Genomic DNA, 22,997 nt, shown 5'->3' with positions numbered 1-22,997 from the left:
TGACGGGATAGCCAGATCTTGAGGGCTTTGCGGAAGGCCTGGAGGGTGGTGAGGGTACGAATCTCCACGGGGAGTTCGTTCCAAAGCGTCGGAGCTGCAACCGAGAAGGCTCTCCTCCGCGTAGTCGCCAGTCGGCACTGACTGGCGGATGGAATTCGAAGGAGGCCTACTCTATGCGATCTGTTGGGACAAAGGGAGGTAATTGGCAGGAGGTGGTCTCTCAAATAGTCAGATCCACTACCATGAAGGTAGTGCAACAAGAGTGAATCTCAGACTACAATGTTGATCTAAGGCAAAGGTTTTCCCCTCGCACATATGTGCTAGTCGTTCCTGACTCTAGGAGGCGGTGCTCATCTCCGTTTCAAAGCCGAAGAGCCAGCACTGTCTGAAGTCGTCTCTGTGGTCATGTGGCCGGTATGACTAAATGCCAAAGGCACACGGAACGTTATTACCTTCCCACCAAAGGTGGTCCCTATTTTTCTACTTGCATTTTAATGTGCTTTCGAACTGCTAGGTTGGCAGAAGCTGGGACAAGTAACGGGAGCTCACTCCGTTATGTGGCGCTAGGGATTCGAACCACCAAACTGCAGACCCTTCTGATTGGCAAGCTCAGCGTCTTAGCCGCTGAGCCACAGCGTCCCTAATGTTCGTCTATGTTACTGCAATTCATAAAACAAGTTTTTGCATATTATGGTGTTGCCATATTCATTTTATGGAATAAGCTAGATTTCTTTGCACATTTAGGAAAGCAAAGCGTTTGAACAACCGCGGATATTTCTCTCTAAATGATGCGCTGAAACTCAACTCGAAATTCTAAAATCTTCCCACTCAAACCAGTCAGAGAATCTTTCAGCTTGCTAAAAAGCCTCTTTTAAACTATTGGGAGGATCTTGATGATGGGCTAGAAATAGTTGATTAGTGAAAACATGGTTTAGCTCAGGGGTCACCAACCGTTCGCATCTCAGGGACCACTAAAGTCATGTAATATGATCTGCCTAATGACCGGCTGGGTGGGTATGGCTAGGTGGGCATGTGACTGGGTGGGCACAGCCAACTTGATGTCACTCACGTCAACGGACAGCTTGCCAGCCTCTACTTGCCCCTCAGTTCCTAGCTATTCCTCGCCTGCCCACCCGGGCTTCTTAGGGCCCCAACAGGAAGCTAAGCAGCCACCAAGAGAAAGAGTTTGCAAAACAGCTCAGTTCAAATTGGATCTGACCAAGGAGGCTCAGCAGAAGCAACTCACTGAGGACTACAAGCATAGGCTTTCCAAGCAGAGGGAAGACGTGCGGGAGTGCAAGGCCAAGTGCTGGCGCCTGGAGGCTCAGTGGGCTGAGATGGTCAGCCAGTTCCAGGCCATGATGCAGTCCCACTGGAACGAGGCCCTCCGGCTCTTCACCAACAGTGGTGTTTCCCTCCAGCCTTCGCCCAAAGCCCCCCACCAGGAGGCCAAAGCAGACCCCAAGTCGGGATTTCTGCCCCCCTGTGACCCACCCAAAAAGACCCCGAAGGGGGAGACTCTCTGCAGCAACACAAATGTTCATTGCACATTATCCATCTCAGGGGCCGTAGTTTGAGGACCTGGATTTAGTGCAATATAAAAAAATGCAAATAATTTTTCTGCGGACCACCAAAATTTTCTTGTGGACCACCAGTGATCCATGGAACACTGGTTAGTGACCACTGCTTTAGCAGAACAGGAGACAGGACTGATTATCCTCTAAATGCATCTTTCAATCCCCAATTTTTTATCGGGATCTGAACACTGAGAAATCACAATGCTCTTCAAGGTTGTTTTTACCCTTAGCAGCACCTGGTGGCAAAAACAGGAAACATTTTGGAGTCCAGAGGGAAATATTGTTAACACAATTTGTGTAGTAGCCAATTTATTGCACATTTTGCATAGGGTTTTACTATACTGTAATATACTAAATTACTAAGAGACACGGTGGCCCAGTGACTAAGACACTGAGCTTGTTGATCAGAAAGGTCAGCAGTTCAGCGGTTCAAATCCCTAGTGCTGCGTAACAGAGTGAGCTCCTGTTACTTCTCCCAGTTTCTGCCAACCTAGCAGTTCAAAAGCATGTAAAATGCACGCAGAAACAGAGAAAAAACCTTTGGTGGGAAGGTAACAGAATTCCGTGCGCTTTCGGCATTTAGTCATGCCGGCCACATGACCACGGAGACTTCTTCGGATAGCGCTGGCTCTTCGGCTTTGAAACAGATGAGCACCGCCCCCTAGAGTCGGGAATGACTAGCACATACGTGTGAGGGGAACCTTTTATTATACTGCTCTTTCCACTCATTAAAAACTGTAGCTTAAACTATATTGTGGAGGACCTGGATGAAGGACATCAAGAAATCCGACCACAAACTGAACACAACATGAGCAAAAATAGCCGTTGCGGAGAAGTGTGCCAAGTGCCAAGTAGCTTGAGGGACACGTGGCTGAGTTTGGAACTGAGAAGAGCTGGATGACCCTGTATCTCATCTCAGAATGACCGTAACTACGTCAAACCTGCCACGGGAACATGGAAATAGCACCCTTGGCTGGCTCTTCGGGATGCCAACAAGGATCGTCAACTCCTCATCCCAAGTTGACCCAGGGTTGTACCTGAATCTCGACAAGATAGATGGGCTCCATCAGACGAGGCTGGGCAGTCAAGGCAGAAGCATACAAGACCCTCCTGGCAGTCGGGATGATCTGGCCTCCCCCACGATGGATCGCATCGGCGTGGAGAGTCACGTCTTGAATGTCAAAACGGACCCCTCTCATGTTCTCTTCGCACAAAACGCCCTGCGTAGAGAAAGAAGACTAGGTGGTAAGGACACCTTTCCTGGGTAAACAACAGAAGCAGGAGGACTTTTTACAAGGACGGTTGTCGCAGCCTTGCAAACAATCATTAACAATCCCAGCTAAATCAGGTGTGAAATTCAGCAGGTTCTGGAGAACCGGTAGCAGAACTTTTGAGTAGTTTGGAGAACTGATAAATACCACCTCTGGCTGGCCCCGCCCCCATCTATTCTCCGCCTCCCGAGTCCCAGCTGATCAGGAGGGAATGGGGATTTTGCAGTAACCTTCCCCTGCGATGCCCACCAAGCCACCCCCACAGAACTGGTAGTAAACAAATTTGAATTTCACCACCGAGCTAAATGCAACCACAGTAATCAAAGTGAAGTCCTCATGCGAGACACAGTATATACCCGTGTTTTCATGAAAATAAGACCGGGTCTTATATTAATTTTTGCCCCAAAAGACGCATTAGGGCTAATTTTCTGGTTAGGCCTTACTTTCTGGGAAATACTGTACTAAATGCGTCCCTCTAACTGACCATCTTAACAGGCTTATTTGGGGAGAAATATAGTAGGAAATTTGCTGTATTCCAATGACGATTTGTGGGAAATGAAGTACCGTATGCAGTGAGACAATCATTCGAGATACTGGTGGTCCTCAGCTTACGACCACAATTAAGCTCAAAACTTCCATTGCTAAGTGAGACAGCTGTCAAGTAACTTTTGCCCCATTTTATGACCTTTCTTGCCACAGTTGTTAAGTGAATCACCACAGTTAAGCTAGTAACATGGTTTTTAAGCAAATCTGGCTCCTCCCCACTGATTTTGCTTATCAGAAGGTTGCAAAAAGGGATCACATAACCCCAGGACACTGCAATCGTCATAAATATGACTCGGTTGCCAAGCATCTGAATTTTGATCACATGACCACAGGGATGCTACAACGGACACGTCAAAAACGGTCATACATCTTTTTTTTCAGGGCCCACCTATCTTTGAATGGTCACTAAACGAATGGCTGTAAGTGGAGGACCACCTGTAGGGCCTTAGATGAAATTCTGCAGCAGACCCACCTCCTTAGTGGCCCACTGGAAACCAGCCACGACGCTGTCTTTGATTTCATTGAGATACTGGACGCCCTTGGTGATGTCCACCAAAATATTGGGCCCCGTCCCGTCGGGTCCGAAGCACCAGATCTTCCGGGCTTCAGAAACATCCCACTCATACTTCTCGGCCAGATAGCGAGCTCGCTGCTTCAGCTCTTGGCGGGAACTAACGTCTCCTTTGTCTATGTCTTCTGCCAATCCGTCAGGGAAAGGGCGGGCTTTCATATAAAGCCTGTTGTGCTTGTTAGGCGATTTGGATAAGCACAACTGGTTCGATTCTTCGCAGACCGTCTCCCGATAAGATACTACTGGGTCGGATTTCTGCAAGTAAACAAATCTATCATTTATCTATTGTTAAAATACTCATGACTGGGAGAGAAATGGGAACAAGGTCAGCCAATGAATAGGCATAGCAACTGTCAGCCAATAAGAGCTTAAACAGATCTGAATCTGTGCAGAGAATTGAAACAGAAACTTAAGCAGTCTGCTGCTCTGAGAAGGAAACTAGCAGTCTGTCTGGGCTTGTCTGCTGAAATGAAACCAGCTGCTTGTGTTTGCCTGTAACTCTCCTGCCTTGTGTTCACGCGGAAGAACCACCTGTTGGTATTGTACATTTATTCATCTATTCAATTTATAACGGAGAATGGTTGTAGCTCAGGGTTGGAATGAGGGGTTCCTTGTGAGGTGATCTCTGTGTTTTCTTGCAGACGTTTCACCACCAGACTAGGTACCATCATCAGTGCTAGAAGAGAATGGGGTTTGCTCTGTCTTCTATATATAGCAATAACAGAATAATCTATTCCTAATCAATGAGCTATCAAGGAGAAAGCAAGCCACTTGTATATAAATAGACAGCAAATCCCAGTTCCTTTTGGGACTGATGGGAGTTACCTAGTTTGAGTCATGAAACATCTACAAGGAAACCAACCAGTCTCAGATAGCACCTCCAACCCCCAGTCCTCCTCCTCCTCCTCCTAGCATTGATGTTACCTAGTTTGGGTAATGAAATGTCTGAAAGAAAATAACAAAACTCCCAAGCACCCAAATTCAACTTGCCAATCAACCTACGCCCCAATTTCCAAACCCAGCATTCTTTTTAGAAAATGGGAGAATGTTATGTCCAGGTTTCCCACTCTCATTAAAAGGCCAGGATCTCTAGAAGATCTCTCAAGATATCCCATCAGGTTAAACACTCAAAGAGCCATTTGGACCCGTTTCCCACGGAAAAGAAAACACCAGGAGTCAAAAAGGTCCTAACTGGAAGCCCCCTGTTCAATTCTGGAGCTGACCGGAAGTTGAGTTCCCCCACCAGAGTGTCTCCTCCTAGCGTGGAATCTTTTTTCCTCTATCTGTCATAACCGAAAGCCCTATCAATTGTGGAGACAACTGGAAAACCCTCCCCTTGCCATAGTTTTCTCCTGGCGCACTGTGCTTCTCTCTCCCCCCGGTGACGGAGCCGCAGAAGAGGGAGGAAGGAGCCACATGCGGCTCCAGAGCCGCAGTTTGCTGACCCCTGCCCTAGTTTGTATCAAAGGGAGAGCTTAATTCTCTATTGGAACCAGAATCGGACAATTTACTGCAGCCAGTTCGCCACGGCCATCTCACCGCAGACAATTCCATGTGGGATAACCCTAGGGGATTAAAAAGTTTTCTCCCATTATTTCTATTTTTGTAAATGGAAATAATGTGGAAGAAACAGTGGTGGGTAACATGTATTGCGCCAAGTTATCCTGCGTGGAACTGTCCGCAGCGAGTTGACCCTGGCAAGGTGGCCACAGTGACTTGTCCTAGGCCCATCCAGAAGGTCAGCTGGAGAATGGCCGTTGGTCTTCAGCGCTCAGTGGAGAACCCTTGAATTCCCTTTTGGAGGTCAACCCACTGGCTGGGAACCGTTTGGTTCCTCCAGGAACAAGGCGACCAGGCAAATACATTTGTAGAGGATGAAAATGATCTTCATCTACTCCAGAAGCAAAGAGCTGAAAGTTGTGCAAGACTGCCACAAATGTACAAATGTTGTCTATTAATACAACTCTGCATATTCTACCCACACCTTCATGGACAACTCTGCATTATGTCTTCTATCTTCTATGTGTTCTTCCTTACACTTTTACATTTTGGTTTTTGTCAAGGCAGAACCAAAACCTATTTATTAATGTCAGGTCTGGAATAAATATTCCCTCCCCCCGCCAAAAAAAGAATGTTATCTTTAATTGTAATTTTTTTAATTTAAATTTTATCTGGAGGTTGTTTTCAAGAAGGGAATGGGCCATTTGTCCAGAAGGATATAGGATCTCCTGCTTTGGGCAGGGAGTTGGACTAGAAGACCTCCAAGGTCCCTTCCAAGTCTATATATTCTATATCAGGGGTGTCAATCTTGATTTCCACCTCAGGGTTGTGTTTGACCTGGGGGGCGGGGGGGGAGCACACATGCATGTGGCTGGGGGGCGTGGCCAGCATGACATCACTCATGCATCTATGGTGGCTCAAGTGATCTGCCACCAAAACGGGCTCACGGGCTCTGTTTTTAGCCCTCTGCCAGTGAAAATGGCGCTCGGGTGGGGGCCCGTACGAGCTTCATTTTCACTAGCAGAGGGCTGCAGGAGAGCCAAGGTGGCGCAGTGGTTAGAGTGCTGTAATGCAGCCACTTCAGCTGACTGTTATCTGCAGTTTGGCGGTTCAAATCTCACCGGCTCAGGGTTGAGTCAGCCTTCCATCCTTCCGAGGTGGGTAAAATGAGGACCCGGATTGCTGTTGGGGGCAATATGCTGACTCTGTAAACCGCTTAGAGAGGGCTGAAAACCCTATGAAGCGGTATATAAGTCTAACTGCTATTGCTATTGTCGCAGCCCAAAACCGAGCCTGGGATAGCTGTGCATGGCCCTCCCAAGCTCCCTCCCTTTTTGCTGGCAGAGCCATCACGGGCTGAATCCGAACTCAGGCCTTGGGTTTGACACCCTTCTTCTATATTCTTTTGGGGGCGCAAAAAAACAGAACTGGGACCCTTCTTTCTTTTTCTTTCTTTCTTTTTTTAAGTTACTGTCAATTTATCCCGCCATCAAATGTTTCCATCCAGTCAGTGGAATCGGATACCTTGATTGGAATGCAGGCGTGGTCTTCCTCCAGATCTTTCAGGCAGATCTCCAAGTGCAGCTCTCCAGCGCCAGCAATGATGTGTTCCCCAGATTCCTCAATAATGCACTAGGGAACAGGAAAGGCTTGTGATAGGGATCCATTCTGGTGTCAGGATAAAAGAAAATTCTGGAAGCGTTTATAAATCTGGTAGTTCACACCAGGCAACAGCACATGTTTTTGCAAATCACGTTTCGGAGGATTTCAAGGTTAGGTCATTCTAAACTGGGCATACAGAAATTATCATAAGATTACCGTAAATGGCTAGAACTGTGATGGCAAATCTATGGCACGCATGCCAGAAGTGGCGTTCAGAGCCGTCGCCCATTGCTCTTCCGGGTTCTGGCGCGCTAACCAGCACGCACGGGAGAGCTGGACGCCAGAAGAGCAGCCGCCCCGGTGCGCATGCATGCACCAGGATGATGATCTTCCGGTTTCTGGTGCTTGCATACACACTGCCCACCTGCTCTTCCGGTTTCTGCTGCACATGCACATGGGAAGATCAGCTGACCGGTGCGCATGCATGCGTCACAAACCGGAACATAATATTCCCGGTGCGCACATGTTCTTCTGGTTTCTGGCACACACGTGAACGCGCTCCCGTTTTGGCACTTGATGCCGAAAAGGTTCACCAACAGTGGCCTAGATACTCCATGTGTTTCATCTTTGAATTCATACAATACAGGTATTCCTCGACTTACGACCACAACCAAACTCAAAATTTCCATTGCTAAGCAGGACAGTTGTTACGTGAATTTCACTGTGTATCTCTCCAGGCAGGTGGAATGTTTTAATTCTTCTCTATAATTGAGGGCCTTTCCTTTTTAGATTCTCTTCTAACCCTAAAACACATTTTGGATACAAAGGAAAAATCAAGCAATATGCCTTCTTCCTAACACTATAAAAACTTCCTTTTTATGACCTTGTAATCCCTTAACTTGGGGTAGAGTGGGGTTCGTGGTGAATGGATATATTCAGCATTTACTGACCTGATTCCCTTCCTGACACCACGCGGAATTCGCAACAATTCTTTGGCCCCTCGGCGAGAAGCATCTGCCGCTACCTAGGATTGAACTCTTAACCATCCGAGTGGGAGGCAGATGTCTTCATCCCTAGAGCAACACACCGCTCTCCCTCTTCCTAACACTACCCCACATGAACGAGAGATAAAGCGCTATGGGGCCGTATGTAAGTCCAAATGCAACTGCTATATGCGTAAGGGCCGCCTTCCACTTAACGATTCCAATGGAGCTTGTCCATCACAGTCATAAGCATTAACTGTCGTAAAACAGGTCATCCATGGTGGCTGACCGTACTTTAATATCAGTTTTTTGCAAGCAGCTTTAAGCAAATGCTGCAATCGTTAGGTGAACCAATAGTTTGCGATGGACTGGTTTTGCTGAAAACCAGGCTGATTATTATTATTATTATTGGCAAAACTATTATGAAATACATTCGTGTGACTGTGGGATGCTACAAATGGCTATAAATATAGCCATTTGCTGAGCCCCTGGCATGCAGTCCTTTGAAACCTGGACCACTAAGTGATTTGGTTGTAAGTCAAGGATTATCTGTACTTCCCAAGTTTATGGTTTTCTTTCCTCCTTCCTTCCTTTGCTTTCTCTTTCCTTTCTTCCATTCCCTTCCTTTCTATCTTTCATTTCTTTCCTTCTGTCCTTTCTTTCTCTCATTCCTTCCTTTTTCTTTCATTTTATTCCTTTCTTCCTTTTTTCTTTCATTCCTTCTTTCTCTCTTTCATTACTTCCTTCCTTCCATTCTTTCCCTTTCTTTCGCTTTCATTTTTCTTTCCTTTTCCTTCCCCCCTCCCTCCCTTCCTTTTCCACGAATATTACTATCACTTCTAATCAATCAATCAATCAATCAATCAATCTATCAATCTATCTATCTATCTATCTATCTATCTATCTATCTATCTATCTATCTATCTATCTAATCTATCTATCTATCTAATCTATCTATCTATCTATCTATCTAATCTATCTATCTATCTATCTATCTATCTATCTATCTATCTAATCTATCTATCTAATCTATCTATCTATCTATCTATCTATCTATCTATCTATCTAATCTATCTATCTAATCTATCTATCTAATCTATCTAATCTATCTATCTATCTAATCTATCTATCTATCTAATCTATCTATCTAATCTATCTATCTATCTATCTAATCTATCTATCTATCTATCTATCTAATCTATCTATCTATCTATCTATCTATCTATCTATCTATCTATCTAATCTATCTATCTATCTATCTATCTATCTATCTAATCTATCTATCTATCTATCTATCTATCTAATCTATCTATCTATCTATCTATCTATCTATCTATCTATCTATCTATCTATCTATCTAATCTATCTATCTATCTATCTAATCTATCTATCTATCTATCTATCTATCTAATCTATCTATCTATCTATCTATCTATCTATCTATCTATCTATCTATCTATCTATCTATCTAATCTATCTAATCTATCTATCTAATCTATCTATCTAATCTATCTATCTATCTAATCTATCTATCTATCTATCTAATCTATCTATCTATCTATCTATCTATCTATCTATCTATCTATCTAATCTATCTATCTATCTATCTATCTATCTATCTATCTATCTATCTAATCTATCTATCTATCTATCTATCTATCTATCTATCTATCTAATCTATCTATCTATCTATCTATCATCTATCTATCTATCTATCTATCTATCTATCTATCTATCTATCTATCTATCTAATCTATCTATCTATCTATCTATCTATCTATCTATCTATCTATCTATCATCTATCTATCTATCTATCTAATCTATCTATCTATCTATCTATCTAATCTATCTATCTAATCTATCTATCTAATCTATCTATCTATCTAATCTATCTATCTATCTATCTATCTATCTATCTAATCTATCTATCTATCTATCTATCTATCTATCTATCTATCTATCTATCTATCTAATCTATCTATCTATCTATCTATCTATCTATCTATCTATCTATCTATCTATCTAATCTATCTATCTATCTATCTATCTATCTATCTATCTATCTATCTATCTATCTATCTAATCTATCTATCTATCATCTATCTATCTATCTATCTATCTATCTATCTATCTATCTATCTATCTATCTATCTATCTATCTATCTATCTATCTATCTATCTATCTATCTATCTAATCTATCTATCTATCTATCTATCTATCTATCTATCTATCTATCTATCTATCTATCTATCTATCTATCTATCTATCTATCTATCTATCTATCTAATCTATCTATCTACCTATCTACCTACCTACCTACCTACCTATCTATCTATCTATCTATCCAATGAATAATTGGCTGTGTTTTGAATGTGGCAGGCTTTCTATTTTCAGATGATTCTGTTATTTTTGTCTCCATATTTTAAGGCTGGGAGAATCTGAGCGAGATTTTGAGCTAGGGCTGACTGCATTGAGCAGCAGGCTTGCAAACGCAACTAGGCAAGACATTTTGAGGCGAATTCTGTTTCTCTTTTCTTTTTCTGTTTTACATAAACCTACACTGCCAACCGGTTGCGCCAACTCACACCGCACAGCTACCACACTCACCTGCACCATGGGGTCAGACTTGGCAAGGCGCTTTAGGCCCTCCACTAGCTTTGGTAGGTCGGCGGGGTTTTTGGCTTCAACCGCAACGCGCACCACTGGGCTAACGCTAAACTTCATCACTCTCATGTTGTGGGCGTGTTCAAAGGTGCTAATGGTGCCCGTCTTCACCAAAAACTGATCGACACCAACCAGGCCAACAATGTTGCCACAGGGGACATCCTCAATGGGCTCAACGTAACGACCCATCATCAAAATGGTTCTACAAAGACAGAGGATGAGTAACCAGACCTGTTTTATCACCGGAAGTATTTTGTTTGTTTGAAATCAAACCTTTTACAAAGAATGTATTCTCTTATCATTGCCTTCTTTTCTTTTCTTCTTGTCTTTTCTTTCTTTTAAATCACATGATGAAAGCTGCCTAAACGAATTGACGTAGGGAAAAAGTCTTCTGGGAATGCAAAATAGCATCTTCTTTCTAGCAGCCTTCCATTCCCTCTCCCAGAGGTCCATTTTCAAGAGGCAACTGGATTTTCTTTTTTTTTCCCCTTGAAGACCTTTCGCTTCTCATCCAAGGAGCTTCTTCGGTTCTGACTGGATGGTGAGGGAAATGGAAGGATTCAGTCAGAACTAAAAAGAAGTTTCTTGGATGAGAAGCGAAACGTCTCCGAGGAAAAACAAAGAGAGCCCGGTTGCCTCTTGAGAAATCACCCGTGACAACTAGGACCTGGATGATGGAGAACCTCCAAAGACGCTTCTCCATTCTCTACACCAGTGTTTTTCAACCTTGGCAACTTGAAGATGCCTGGACTTCAACTCCCAGAATTCCCCAGCCAGCGAATGCTGGCTGGGGAATTCTGGGAGTTGAAGTCCAGGCATCTTCAAGTTGCCAAGGTTGAGAAACACTGCTCTACACTTCCAAAATACAAAACTTACTTAGCTCGTGCAGAGTTAGAAATTGTCACACAAGCAGGAGAAAAGAGTGTTGCCCTCCCAAGTCACACCGGTGACGTTTCTACGCTCAAACACATCCCTGTCTTCGCGCAGTGATCTAAGAGTCTTCCAGCTTCCTAGGGGTTCTCCTTAACATGAAGCCGTGGTGGCACAATGGATGCAGTATTGCAGGCTGACTCTGCCCACTGCCAAGAGTTCGATCCTGACCAGCTCAAGGTTGACTCAGCCTTCCATCCTTCCGAGGTGGGTAAAATGAGGACCCAGATTGTTGGGGGACAATAGGCCGACTTTGTAAACTGCTTGCAGAAAGCTGTCAAGCATAAGTGCTGTTGCTACTGCTATTATTCTACCCTATCAGGGCTGCCACGGAGAGCTTTAAGCATACATGTCTACCAGGGATGGTGTCTATTGTGAGTGGGGGAAGAGGGGCAGAACTCATCCATACTGCTTGGAGAGTGCCTTGCAGCCCTTTTTGTCCTGGCAAACAGGGTGCTGGATTTCGTTCGCGTGCACCGTTTAGAAGAGGAGGGAAACCCTCATTAGCTACCTCTGAATAGGCTTCAAGTAGAGGTCTTCCTTCTTTCCAGGGGTATAGTTGGGTCCCATAATCCGCACCTTCTGGCCGGTGGAAACTATGCCCGAGAAGACCCTCCCGAAGGCATAGAAGCGGCCTTTGTCTGACGTGGGTACCATTTTTGAGATGTACATCATCAGAGGGCCCTTTGGGTCACAGTTTTTAACCCCTGCAGCAAAACAAAAAGAGCACATTGTGAGGTCCCAGGCCATTCCCTAAATTGAGTCAAAATTGGCTGTGGGACCTTCCAACTGATATAAATGAAGTCCTCGACTTACAATTACTCAGTTGTTAAGTTAGTGGCACAGTTCTTAAGTGAATCTGGCTTCCTCATTGACTTTGATTGTCAGAAGGTCACAAAAGATCATCACACTACCCTGGGAGACTGCCACCGTCATAAATATGAAGCAGAGGCCAAGTATCCGAATTTTGATCACGTGACCATGGGGATGCCACGATGTTCGTATGTGTGAAAAAAATGGTTGCAAGTCACTTCTTTCACCGCCATTGTAACTTTACACTAGACACTAACCGTTGTGAGTTGAGGACTATCTGTATATTCATTTGAACTGCCTGCGTTGTGGCCTGTCAGCTACCAGCCCCTCCAGCAGCTGAATCAGAAGAGGAGGAGGCGGGGGAATCAAGGCCAGCATCAAGGCAACCTGAGAGCTCCGAGGGGGAAGAGGGAATGGAGCTGTCAGAGAGAGAGAGACAGAGACAGAGCCTGGGCTATCCATCAGCCCTCAGATGGAGGGTCAACAACCCCCAGGTCGGAGGTGACTGATGAGGAAGAGGTGGAACAGCTGTGTCCAGTGCCTGATGTGCAGATGCGCAATGGCAGATGAGAGGAGAGTGGTGGAAATCTATGGGCCAGAACTTGGGACAGAAGAGCCACTGCTGCTTGCGAAGCTCCACCCTAGCTTTGGGGATGAAAGGCAGGGGGTGGAGATCAATAGATGTGGCAGACAACTATTCATCTCCTGGATAGATGGACTTCTTAGCCTGTGGTGAGAGAGAAACTTATTGTTGGGGCTGCTGGCGCTCCGAATAAAGGAATCTTTGAGTTAACTTCAGAGGGTTTGTAAATGTTTGGGGAGCTGGGCCATAACTGCCTGGACTCCCGATCTCCTGCACATGACGTGACATGGGAAGAGTCAGAAAGGAGAGAGAGGCTTGGCTCAGTCTGCTGAAGGTCCTCCAAGGCCTTACCCATGGCAGCTTCATCGTCGGGTGGCCCCTCGTACAGAAGCTCACAGCGGTACTTCTGAGCAGTCACAGGGGAGGGCAGGTGAATGGTGATCATCTGAAGTAAAGCCTCTCCAGCAGGTAACCAGCGACGCATAACGGCCTGGAAAACACAGACGGAGAAGCCCTCAAGAAATGCCACCTGAGATACGGATCAGTACCGTAGCTTTCCCTCTTTGAAAAGGTAAAAAAAAACAATGGGGCACCCCCCGTTCTTCCAAAATGCAGGGCAGTTTCCCCCTAAGGCTGCCGCGAAGCTTTGCAGCGTCCCTTGAACCACAGGACAAGTTCACGCCCAGCTTGGCTCCCTCAAGACGGCACCTGCAATTCTCAGATCAGCAGTTCAGCGGTTCAAATCTCACCGGCTCAGGGTTGACTCAGCCTTCCATCCTTCCGAGGTGGGTAAAATGAGGACCCAGATTGTTGGGGGCAATATGCTGACTCTCTGTAAACCGCTTAGAGAGGGCTGAAAGCCCTATGAAGCGGTATATAAGTCTACTGCTATTGCTCAGGGCACCCGGCTGCTTACCACTCTTGTGTTAAAAGGGCACACATACACACGCCATTTCAAAAAACCTTGAGAAGCGGCTTTCCTTCTTTCTCTCGATCTTCCGCGTCTAGCTTGATGTCCAGTTTTTCTATCAGCTTGGACGTTTCGTCTTTCTTGAAGTTCATGAGGGCATCGAAGACCTGGGGGGGGGGGGAAATAAAAGAAATTACCGTATTTTTCGGAGTATAAGACGCACCAAGGTTTTGAAGAGGCAAATAAAAAAAAAAAGTTTTTGCACTCTGCAAACCTCCCCCAAAGGGCCTGTTTTTCCTGAAAAAGGGGCTGTTTTTTTTTTTTAAAAAAAGGGGGGCATCGATTGCCTTTAGGCAGCTTGTAGAGTGCTCCTGCGGGATGGGGCCCCCAAAAACGAGCAAAAAATGGCCCATTTTGTGCAAAAATGGACCCGTTTTTTGTTTTAAAAAGGGCATGGATAGCCTTATGGAGGCTTGTGGAGTGCTCCTGCGGGCTGGGGAGGCAAAATTGAGCAAAAAAAACTGCCCTCCCCAGCCCCCAACAGCACTCTATAAGCCTCCTAAAAGCTATGCACGGCCATTTTGGTGAAGGGGGCGGTGTTTTGGGAGGCCAAAAATGCTGTATTCAGTAAGACGCACCCAGATTTTCAGCCTCTTTTTTGAGGGGAAAAAGCGTCTTATGCTCCGAAAAATACAGTAAAGGTCATGATCAACTCTGCTACTTAAGAACCGATATCTGAAAGATAAGCCCCTCTGAGAATAACGTCCTCTTATTTGGGACTCAGGTCTACTGACTTTTACCCGTCTTACTTCTAAGCTGATAAGTATTTCATTGTATCACCTAAGTCAGGTTTCATCAAACATCAGTTGTGCTGACAATTGATAAAAGTTTCCTTCCTAATGAGGCAGTCCACCAGGTTGTGCTCTCTCTCAGGAAGTTCTTATGAAGGCTCTTGGCATTCTCAGGTTCATGAAACTGGGCCCTGCCATTATGTAGAGTGGCCCCCCTGCTCCTTCTACAGTCTTTGCCGAAACACGCAAATGAAAGGGAATACACGTGTCCTTGGATAATGTTGCAGGATCCAATCTGAGTCGGTCCCTGGGATCAGAGGTTTAGTCTTTCAAACTTTCAGGCTCATGCTGGAACCCGTCCTCAAGGAACTTCTCTCTTTTCAGAATAGGTGCTACGCGTTGTATTTATATGATTTCTGGGTGTAACAACTAGCTTTTAGTTGCTAATACAACAATCATTAATTGCTGTTTTCTTGTGCCACCGTGCCATTGGTCCTAAGTATCTGTTCATTGCTGATGGTAAATCATCATTCCTATCGACTGACAAGGAGCCTGTTTCCCAGACGTCAATTGTTTTTCTGGCTGTTTTTGTCCCTGCTCGACCAACAATCATAATAGCTGTGAAAATGAATGAATTGCAAGTTTTGAATTCAACTGAGCTCATTGCAATGTGAGGCTACCACTGAGTCCCTGTCTAACTGCTCATTTGTGTTCTCACAATCTGTGCTTAGATTCCTTCCCAACTGTCCTACATAGTCAGTTACAGGGACAATCCATATAGGATTGGTAGTCTCATATTGCAATGAACAAGGGCATGCATTCAATTTTGCAGCTACTACTATTATTGGCCGAGCAGGGACAAATATAGCCAGAAAAATGATTCAAGGTTGGGAAATGGGTCCCTTGTCAGTCAATAGGTGTGCTAATTTACCACTAGCCTACCAAGTACTTAGCAGTCAAGAGCTGGGCAGCACAAGGAAACAATTAACAACTTAATAGTTAGCCATCAACACCCTAATTAAGTTGTTAAAAGCTACACACAACTGGGCACCATGTAAATACAACACGTAAAACAGCCCAGTGCACATTTTATGAAACAGGCTATAACATTCATTTAAATCCAAGTACCTTGGCTTAACTTGAGCGGGAGGGATAGGAATAAAATCAGGCTACTTCAATGTGAACTCAAAAGCATTTTTTTCCAGGACAGCTGCGTTAAGGCAGCAGAAGTCTGTCCATTGGGAATAAGAATATTTCAAGCTACACCAAAAGGATGTGGCCACCAAATTATGAATACTCATGTAAAGATTTGTCATTCGTAGGTGTTCTGCCAATTATACGTTCTTGGAAATATGAATGTTGTAAGCAAAATGTATGAATGTCAAAGTGTGAAGTTTGAAAAGCAGATTAATTAGCATTCAATGTTATAGCACTGTTTTGGCATTACCTTAAAAATGGGATCCAGGATAAGTTGGCAGAAAGTACGTGGCAACTTCTTTCCATCAGGATCAGCTGCGGATTTGCTGAATTTCCCTGTTGCCGGGTCAAAATACCTAAATGAAAATTGTTACCTGTTTTACATTCATGGGCTAAAGAAGAAACAAAACAGGCCTTGATGCTACCCCATCTGCACAAGTGGCTCATATATCATTAATCTAGACAGCATACTAAAAAGCAGAGACATCACCCTGCCAACAAAAGTGTGTATAGTCAAGGCTATGGTTTTCCAATGGACGGCTGTGAAAGTTGGACCAAAAGGAAGGCTGAGCAACAAAGAATGGAGGCCTTGGAACTCTGGTGCTGGAGAAGACTCGTGGGAGTCCCTTGGACTGCAAGGCGATCCAACCGGTCAGTCCTAGAGGAGATCAACCCTGACTGCTCTTTGGAAGGCCAGATCCTGAAGAGGAAACTCAAATTCTTTGGCCACCTAATGAGAAGGAAGGACTCACTGGAGAAGAGCCTCATACTGGGAACAGTTGAGGACAAAAGAAGGAGACGACAGAGAATGAGGTGGCTGGATAGAATCACCGAAGCAGTCGACATGAGCTTAAATGGGCTCCAGAGGATGGTAGAGGACAGGAAGGCCTGGAGGAATGTTGTCCATGGGGTCGCGATGGGTCGAACACAACTTTGTAACTAACAACAGCAACATCATTAATACCAATCAGTCCAATACCACAGGACCACACATTATTCCACTCTACTTCGGTGTTCAAAACACAAAGGAAACCGAATATTGTTGTTGTTGTTTGTCTCACAGTCAGCCAAATGTTTAGACTGGATTTGGCATTTTTGTCTATCATCCTATTGAGTTATTTTCAAAGACTTGGAATAAGCAGATGTTGATGTTTGATAGTGTCACATTTATCATTGCAGGATGGAACCTGTTGTCAATAAAACTGCCTTTTGCAATTGACTGATGGCAGATTTGTCAATGCCAATCAATGGTGTTCAAATGGTGCTCCAGTTGTTCTGGGATTGGACCCAAGGCACCTATTACTATTGGTACTACCCTTGCCAGCCTTTGCCACAGTCGTTCTATTTCTATTTTCAGGTCTGCACTTTTTTGTCTTCTCCAGTTCTTTCTCTTCTCTTCTGCTGCACAGGTAGTCCTCAACTGACAACAGTTCACTTAATGACCATTCCAAGTTACGATGACACTGAAAAAAGTGACTTACGACCGTTTTTCACACTTATGGCCTGCGGTCACATGATCCAAATTCAGGTGCTTGGCAACTGACTCGTGGTTTATGGCCGTTGCAGTTCCCCAGGGTTATGTCATTCCCCCTTTGCCACCTTCTGACAAGCAAAGTCAATGGGGCAGCCAGATTCGCTAAACAACCGTGTTTACTATTTTAACAACTGCGACGATTCACTTAACAATGGTGGCAAGAAAGGTCGCAGAATGGGGCAAAACTCATTTAACAAGCAATTCTGTTAGCAACATACATTTTGGGGTCAACTGCAATCATAAGTTGAAGACTACCTGTATTACCTCGCCATGGGGGGTAGCTTACAACAATATAGAAAAAAATGGCCTTTATCACAGTCAGAACGATGCCGTTTCTTCTTAGACCCGGGGTCGGCAACCTTAAACACTCAAAGAGCCACAAAGGTCCTAACTGGAAGCCTCCTGTACAATTCGGGAGCCGACCAGAAATCTGGTTCTCCCACCATAGAGTCTCCTCCTAGCACGGTGTCCTTTTTCCTCTGCCAACTGGAAGTCTGGTTCTCCCACCATAGAGTCTCCTCCTAGCACGGTGTCCTTTTTCCTCTGCCAACTGGAAGTCTGGTTCTCCCACCATAGAGTCTCCTCCTAGCGCGGTGTCCTTTTTCCTCTGCCAACTGGAAGTCTGGTTCTCCCACCATAGAGTCTCCTCCTAGCGCGGTGTCCTTTTTCCTCTGCCAACTGGAAGTCTGGTTCTCCCACCATAGAGTCTCCTCCTAGCACGGTGTCCTTTTTCCTCTGCCAACTGGAAGTCTGGTTCTCCCACCACAGAGTCTCCTCCTAGCACGGTGTCCTTTTTCCTCTGCCAACTGGAAGTCTGGTACTCCCACCATAGAGTCACCTCCTAGTGCGGTGTCATTTTTCCTCTGCCTGTCCTAACTGAAAGCCCTGTCAATTGTGGAGCCAACCGGAAAACATAGAGTCCTCTCCTGGCATGCCGTGCTTCCCTCCCATCACCACCACTCAACCGGAAGCTCCTCTCAAAATTGTGGCACTGACCGGCAACAGGGAGCCGCAGCAGAGGGATGAAAGAGCCACATGCAGCTCCAGAGCCGCGAGTTGCTCACCCCTGTCTTAGACCAATCCTGTATTATGTCGCTTTAGCAAAAGGAGCAGGCGCATCACACTGCAAACCTGCGTCAAAGGGCCTCCTTCCCCTGAAGTGTACCCACCTGAGACCAAAGGTAAGGATGCTATTTACTCACTTGTCTCCCCACAGCTTCTTCATCATGTCCTCCACTTTCTTGGCCCTGTCAGTTGCGGAGAGCTGGGCCTTTTCTCCTCTGGCTGCAAATTTGGCCACGTACATCTCGGCAAACTGCTTCAAGGTGAACGCCCAACCGTGCAAGCCAGAGCCAAAGCCAACAGTACCGATGACGGGGTCGATCTGCAGGCAAAGGGAGGGGTCCGGGCGTTTTAAAAGAACATGGAGACCCAGTCCCTCAATTAAAAGTGTTCTCCAAGCAAGCAGAAACCTGTTCTGACCTAGGCTTCCCGACACAGTAAAAAGCACACGCTTAGTTCCCCCAAACCCTCTTTATTTCAACGGCTGTGAATTATCTTCATTCACATCCGGTAATGAGTCCCGTAATAGTAGTAAAGAGTTCTACAGCATGCTGCCAAAGTCTTTCGGGATAAGACGGATAAGCACCCACCTTTGCCTTCTTTGAAAACGCTGCCAAAGACTTAATTGGCAGTTAGCCACACGGAGCAGAGTCCAAACGGAGCTTCAGAAGGTAAACTGACCAGCATGAACCAAGTTGCTTCCTGCAAAAGCTCATGTGCCTTTGTTCCTCCTTTATATCCTATGGGAGGGGCCAATCACTTCCAAGCCTTACTCCTGAATTGCCCCTCCCAGGAGTCTCCACGTAGCCCGTTTTGAATGTGAGGTAAGTGTAGGGCCCGTGTGGAGGCTCAGGGAGGGGGAAAAACGGGCCTCCTCGAAATTCCAAGAGGCCAGAAACGGGCCTGTTTGTGGCCTCCGGAGGGCCTCCAGAGCCCGGGGGAGGGAGTTTTCGCCCTCCCAGAGGCTCGAGGAAAGCCTCCAGAGCCTGAGGAAGGCGAAAATGTTCCCCTTGCTGTGGTGTAGGAGGCTGACTAGGCCACACCCACCATGGCCACACCCACCCAGCAACCGAGCAGAGAACCCATTGGTGAAATTTTTGAAGCCCTGGTTCTGCTCCTGCCTTGGGCATGAAAGCCAGCTGGGGTGACCATGAGTCAGTCAGTCTCTCGTGTCAGCCCATGATGCCATGCTCAGGCAACAAGCCCTCCGGTCAATTCCTGTCACAACCAATAGATCAAACACTTGCTTGATCAGAAAAACGACGGTTCCTGCAGGAAAATGCTAGGAAGGGAACAAAACTTTTTTTTTTTAAACTTGGCACCTTTTAGACTGGTGGACTTCCAACTCCCAGAGTTCCCCAGCCATGTTCCCCACAAGTCTAAAAAGTGCCAACTTTGGAGATCGCTGAATAAATTCAAGCAAATGTTTAATTGAACTCTCTGGCTTCTTGTTATTCTTTAATTCTGACCGGCTTCACCAGATTATAATTTTTTTAAAAACTGCACATCGATGAGACTAGTGCCTCTGCTGCCCAAAACAGGGTGCTGGGGGGAGGGGCACGTTTTCAGCCAGCAGAGTGCTGTAGGAGCAATGGAGGCCAAGAACGGCCCATAGTGGGAGGCATGTGAGCGCCCCCCTCCCCTTACAGCCCATTTTCAGCCAGAAGAGTGCTGCAGGAGACCCTTGAGGCCGAAAAAAGGCCTACAGGGAGCCGCACGCAGCTCCTCTGCACCCTGTTTTGGCTGGCAGAGGCACCGCAGTCTGGTCTTTTTATATTTCCCACGGGCCAGATCTAAGAACCCTGCAGGCTGGATCTGGCCTGAGTTTGACACCCCTGATATAGAGGATTAAAGAACTATAGCAATAGCAATAGCAATAGCAGTTAGACTTATATGCCGCTTCATAGGGCTTTCAGCCCTCTCTAAGCGGTTTACAGAGTCAGTTATATCGCCCCCACAGTCTGGGTCCTCATTTCACCCACCTCGGAAGGATGGAAGGCTGAGTCAACCTTGAGCCGATGAGATTTGAACCGCTGAACTGCAGATAACAGTCAGCTGAAGTGGCCTGCAGTACTGCACCCTAACCACTGCGCCACCTCGGCTCTGAGCAACTAAGCATTGCTAGCTAGGGAATTCTGGGAGTTGAAGTCCACGCATTTTAAAATGACTGCAGTTGGGAAACACTGGTCTAGAACAACACCATGCAAACCAGTGGTGGGATTCAAATAATTTAACAACCGGCCCTCTGAGCTAATGACCAGCTGGGTGGGCGTGGCTCGGTGATCATGTGACTGGGTGGGCGTGGCCAGCTCAACATCACTCAGGTTGATGGGCACTTCACCTTAGCTGTTACAATGTGATAAGGGTTAACCGGAGAGGCAGTTTCTGTAAGCAGGGCAATAAAGATCAGGCTAGAAACAACACCAGAATGTTTCCTTCCTGCCTTCCTTACAGGATTAGCCCTGTAAAGTGGAAAAAAAACAATCAGATTTCTTCCAACAACCAGTTCTCTGAATTGCTTAGAAAGTTAACAACCGGTTCTCCCGAATAGGTGCGAACCGGCTGAATCCCACCACTGATGCAAATGCAATCCTACGGAACTAACTTCCTCCTTGCTCCAATCTCAATGTAAGTTCTCTTTACCATAATATTACCCATGGGTCCAGTTTCACCCTCTCCGTAAGTAGAAATGATAACATTGACGTTTTCCACAATGCGCTGGAAGGTCTGGTAAAGCTCCTCGGGTTCTAACTGCAGTTCCAGCAAAGCCCGGTCCATCTTGTTCATCATCAGGACGGGTTTGATGCGCTCAGCAATTGCCTGGCGAAGCACAGTCTCCGTCTGCACGCAAACCCCTGGAAGGAAAGTTGACACTGGGTATGTGTAGCTCCCGAGAAGAACTGGTTGCTAAAAAGTTCCAGTATTCTCAAACTGTCAAAAGGTTTGGGGTAACTTTGGTGGAAAGAAGAACAACAAAGTGGCTTCCTACCTAATGGCCAGAGATTAGCAGTAGCTAATCTTATATATTTTAATTTAAAAGATACTGTTGTGGCCTGCCAGCCACGGGCCCCTCCAACAGCTGAAAAAGAGGCTTGGGAGTCAGGGTCAGCATCAAGGCAACCTGAGGGCTTTGAGGGGGAAGAGGGAATGGAGCTGGTAGAGAGAGAAAGAGAAAGAGAGGGAGGGAGAGAGAAAGAGAGGGAGGGAGAGAGGGAGAGAGAGAGAGAGATGGAGTCTGGGCCATCCGTCAGGCCTGAGATGGAGAGTCACCAGTCCCAGGTCTGGAGGTGGCTGATGAGGAAGAGGAGGATCAGCTGAGTTCAGTGGCTGACGTGTGGATGCATAGAAGGCAGAGGAGAGGAGAGCAGTGGAAATCTATGGGCTGATCTTCGGGATGTAAGAGCCACTGCTTCTAGCGAAGCCCCACCCTAGCTCTGGGGATAAAAGGCAGGGAGGAGGCAGAGATGACTAGGTGTACCAGACAACTATTCATCTTCCGTCCAGACTTAGCCTGCAGTGAGAGAGAAACTTGTTGCCGGGGCTGCTGGCATTCCTAATAAAAGAATCATTGATTTAACTTCAGGGAGTTTGTTGTGTTTGGGAAGCTGGGTCAGAAGAGATACATATCCCATTTCTCAGCACTTAAAAGAGAAAAAGACTCTGGTGTTCTATATCCTCAAGGCTGTGGCAGGCTGGCATTTGTGTTGCTGAAATTTTGCATGCTGCAGAAACATCGAATACCCCCTGAGGTGCCCATCTCACCTTATTTATTCTGAAGTTTTCCTGGGTGAAAACTCTGGTGAACAATCCAGACCGGTGTTCTCCAAAATTTAAGACTTGTGGACTTCAACTCGCAGAATTCCATACTCGCCGGGGAATTCTGGGAATTGAAGTCCACAAGTCTTAAAAAGTTGCCAATATTGGAGACCCCTGATCTAATCTGCCTTGCTTTGAGGTGTCACCAAATATTCAATGTTACTTGGGAATAAAGGCCTATTTTGGAAAAGTGCTTAAAAAGATAAGAGTGGAAAAACAGCCTTCTTAGAACTGGAAGGTGAAATATTGGGGGGAGTTTATTGCATTGCACCCACATATTAAACAAGTTTGTTTCTACATTTTCTCATAAAAGTAGGGAGTGAGAGATTAACACTCATAGATTTAACTGACATGCATAATAGCCTGTGATGTAGGCTAGACTAGTAATTACCGTATTTTTATATAAGACGCACCTTTTTCCCTCAAAAAAGAGGCTGAAAATCTGGGTGCGTCTTATACACTGAATAACAGCATTTTTTTGCCTACACAAAGCACGCCCCCTTCACCAAAAGGGCCGTGCATAGCCTTTAGGAGACTTTCAGAGAGCTCCTGGGGTCTGGGGAGGGCAGAAATGAGTGAAAAATGGGCTGTTTTTTGCTCAATTCCACCCCCAGCCCCAAGGAGCACTCTATAAGCCTCCTAAAG

The 22,997-nt window shown here is 45.7% G+C and overlaps 2 protein-coding genes across 3 annotated transcripts in view; one reads left to right on the top strand and one right to left on the bottom strand.

Moving 5' to 3' along the window:
* LOC106553824 (elongation factor 2) overlaps window positions 1-22,997 on the bottom strand; it is a 46,541-nt gene that overhangs the window by 2,832 nt on the left and 20,712 nt on the right. For both annotated transcript variants that reach the window (XM_087715292.1, XM_087715293.1), the window contains 10 exons: window positions 21,180-21,391; window positions 18,677-18,858; window positions 16,191-16,296; window positions 14,006-14,119; window positions 13,394-13,532; window positions 12,158-12,353; window positions 10,660-10,918; window positions 6,990-7,097; window positions 3,867-4,220; window positions 2,615-2,797 (listed from right to left, as the gene is read on the bottom strand). In XM_087715292.1, coding sequence (XP_087571418.1) covers window positions 2,615-2,797; window positions 3,867-4,220; window positions 6,990-7,097; window positions 10,660-10,918; window positions 12,158-12,353; window positions 13,394-13,532; window positions 14,006-14,119; window positions 16,191-16,296; window positions 18,677-18,858; window positions 21,180-21,391 — 1,853 coding nt within the window. The remainder of the gene's footprint in view (window positions 1-2,614; window positions 2,798-3,866; window positions 4,221-6,989; window positions 7,098-10,659; window positions 10,919-12,157; window positions 12,354-13,393; window positions 13,533-14,005; window positions 14,120-16,190; window positions 16,297-18,676; window positions 18,859-21,179; window positions 21,392-22,997) is intronic.
* PIAS2 (protein inhibitor of activated STAT 2) overlaps window positions 1-22,997 on the top strand; it is an 88,241-nt gene that overhangs the window by 49,765 nt on the left and 15,479 nt on the right. The gene's annotated exons all lie outside the window — the stretch shown is intronic.

The sequence above is a fragment of the Thamnophis sirtalis genome, unplaced genomic scaffold (genome assembly GCF_051295495.1).
Source record: "Thamnophis sirtalis isolate CommonGarterSnake01/CBP01778 unplaced genomic scaffold, rThaSir2_p1.2 scaffold_5, whole genome shotgun sequence".
Lineage (NCBI taxonomy): Eukaryota > Metazoa > Chordata > Lepidosauria > Squamata > Natricidae > Thamnophis > Thamnophis sirtalis.
This window is presented reverse-complemented; position numbering and strand designations above follow the sequence as displayed.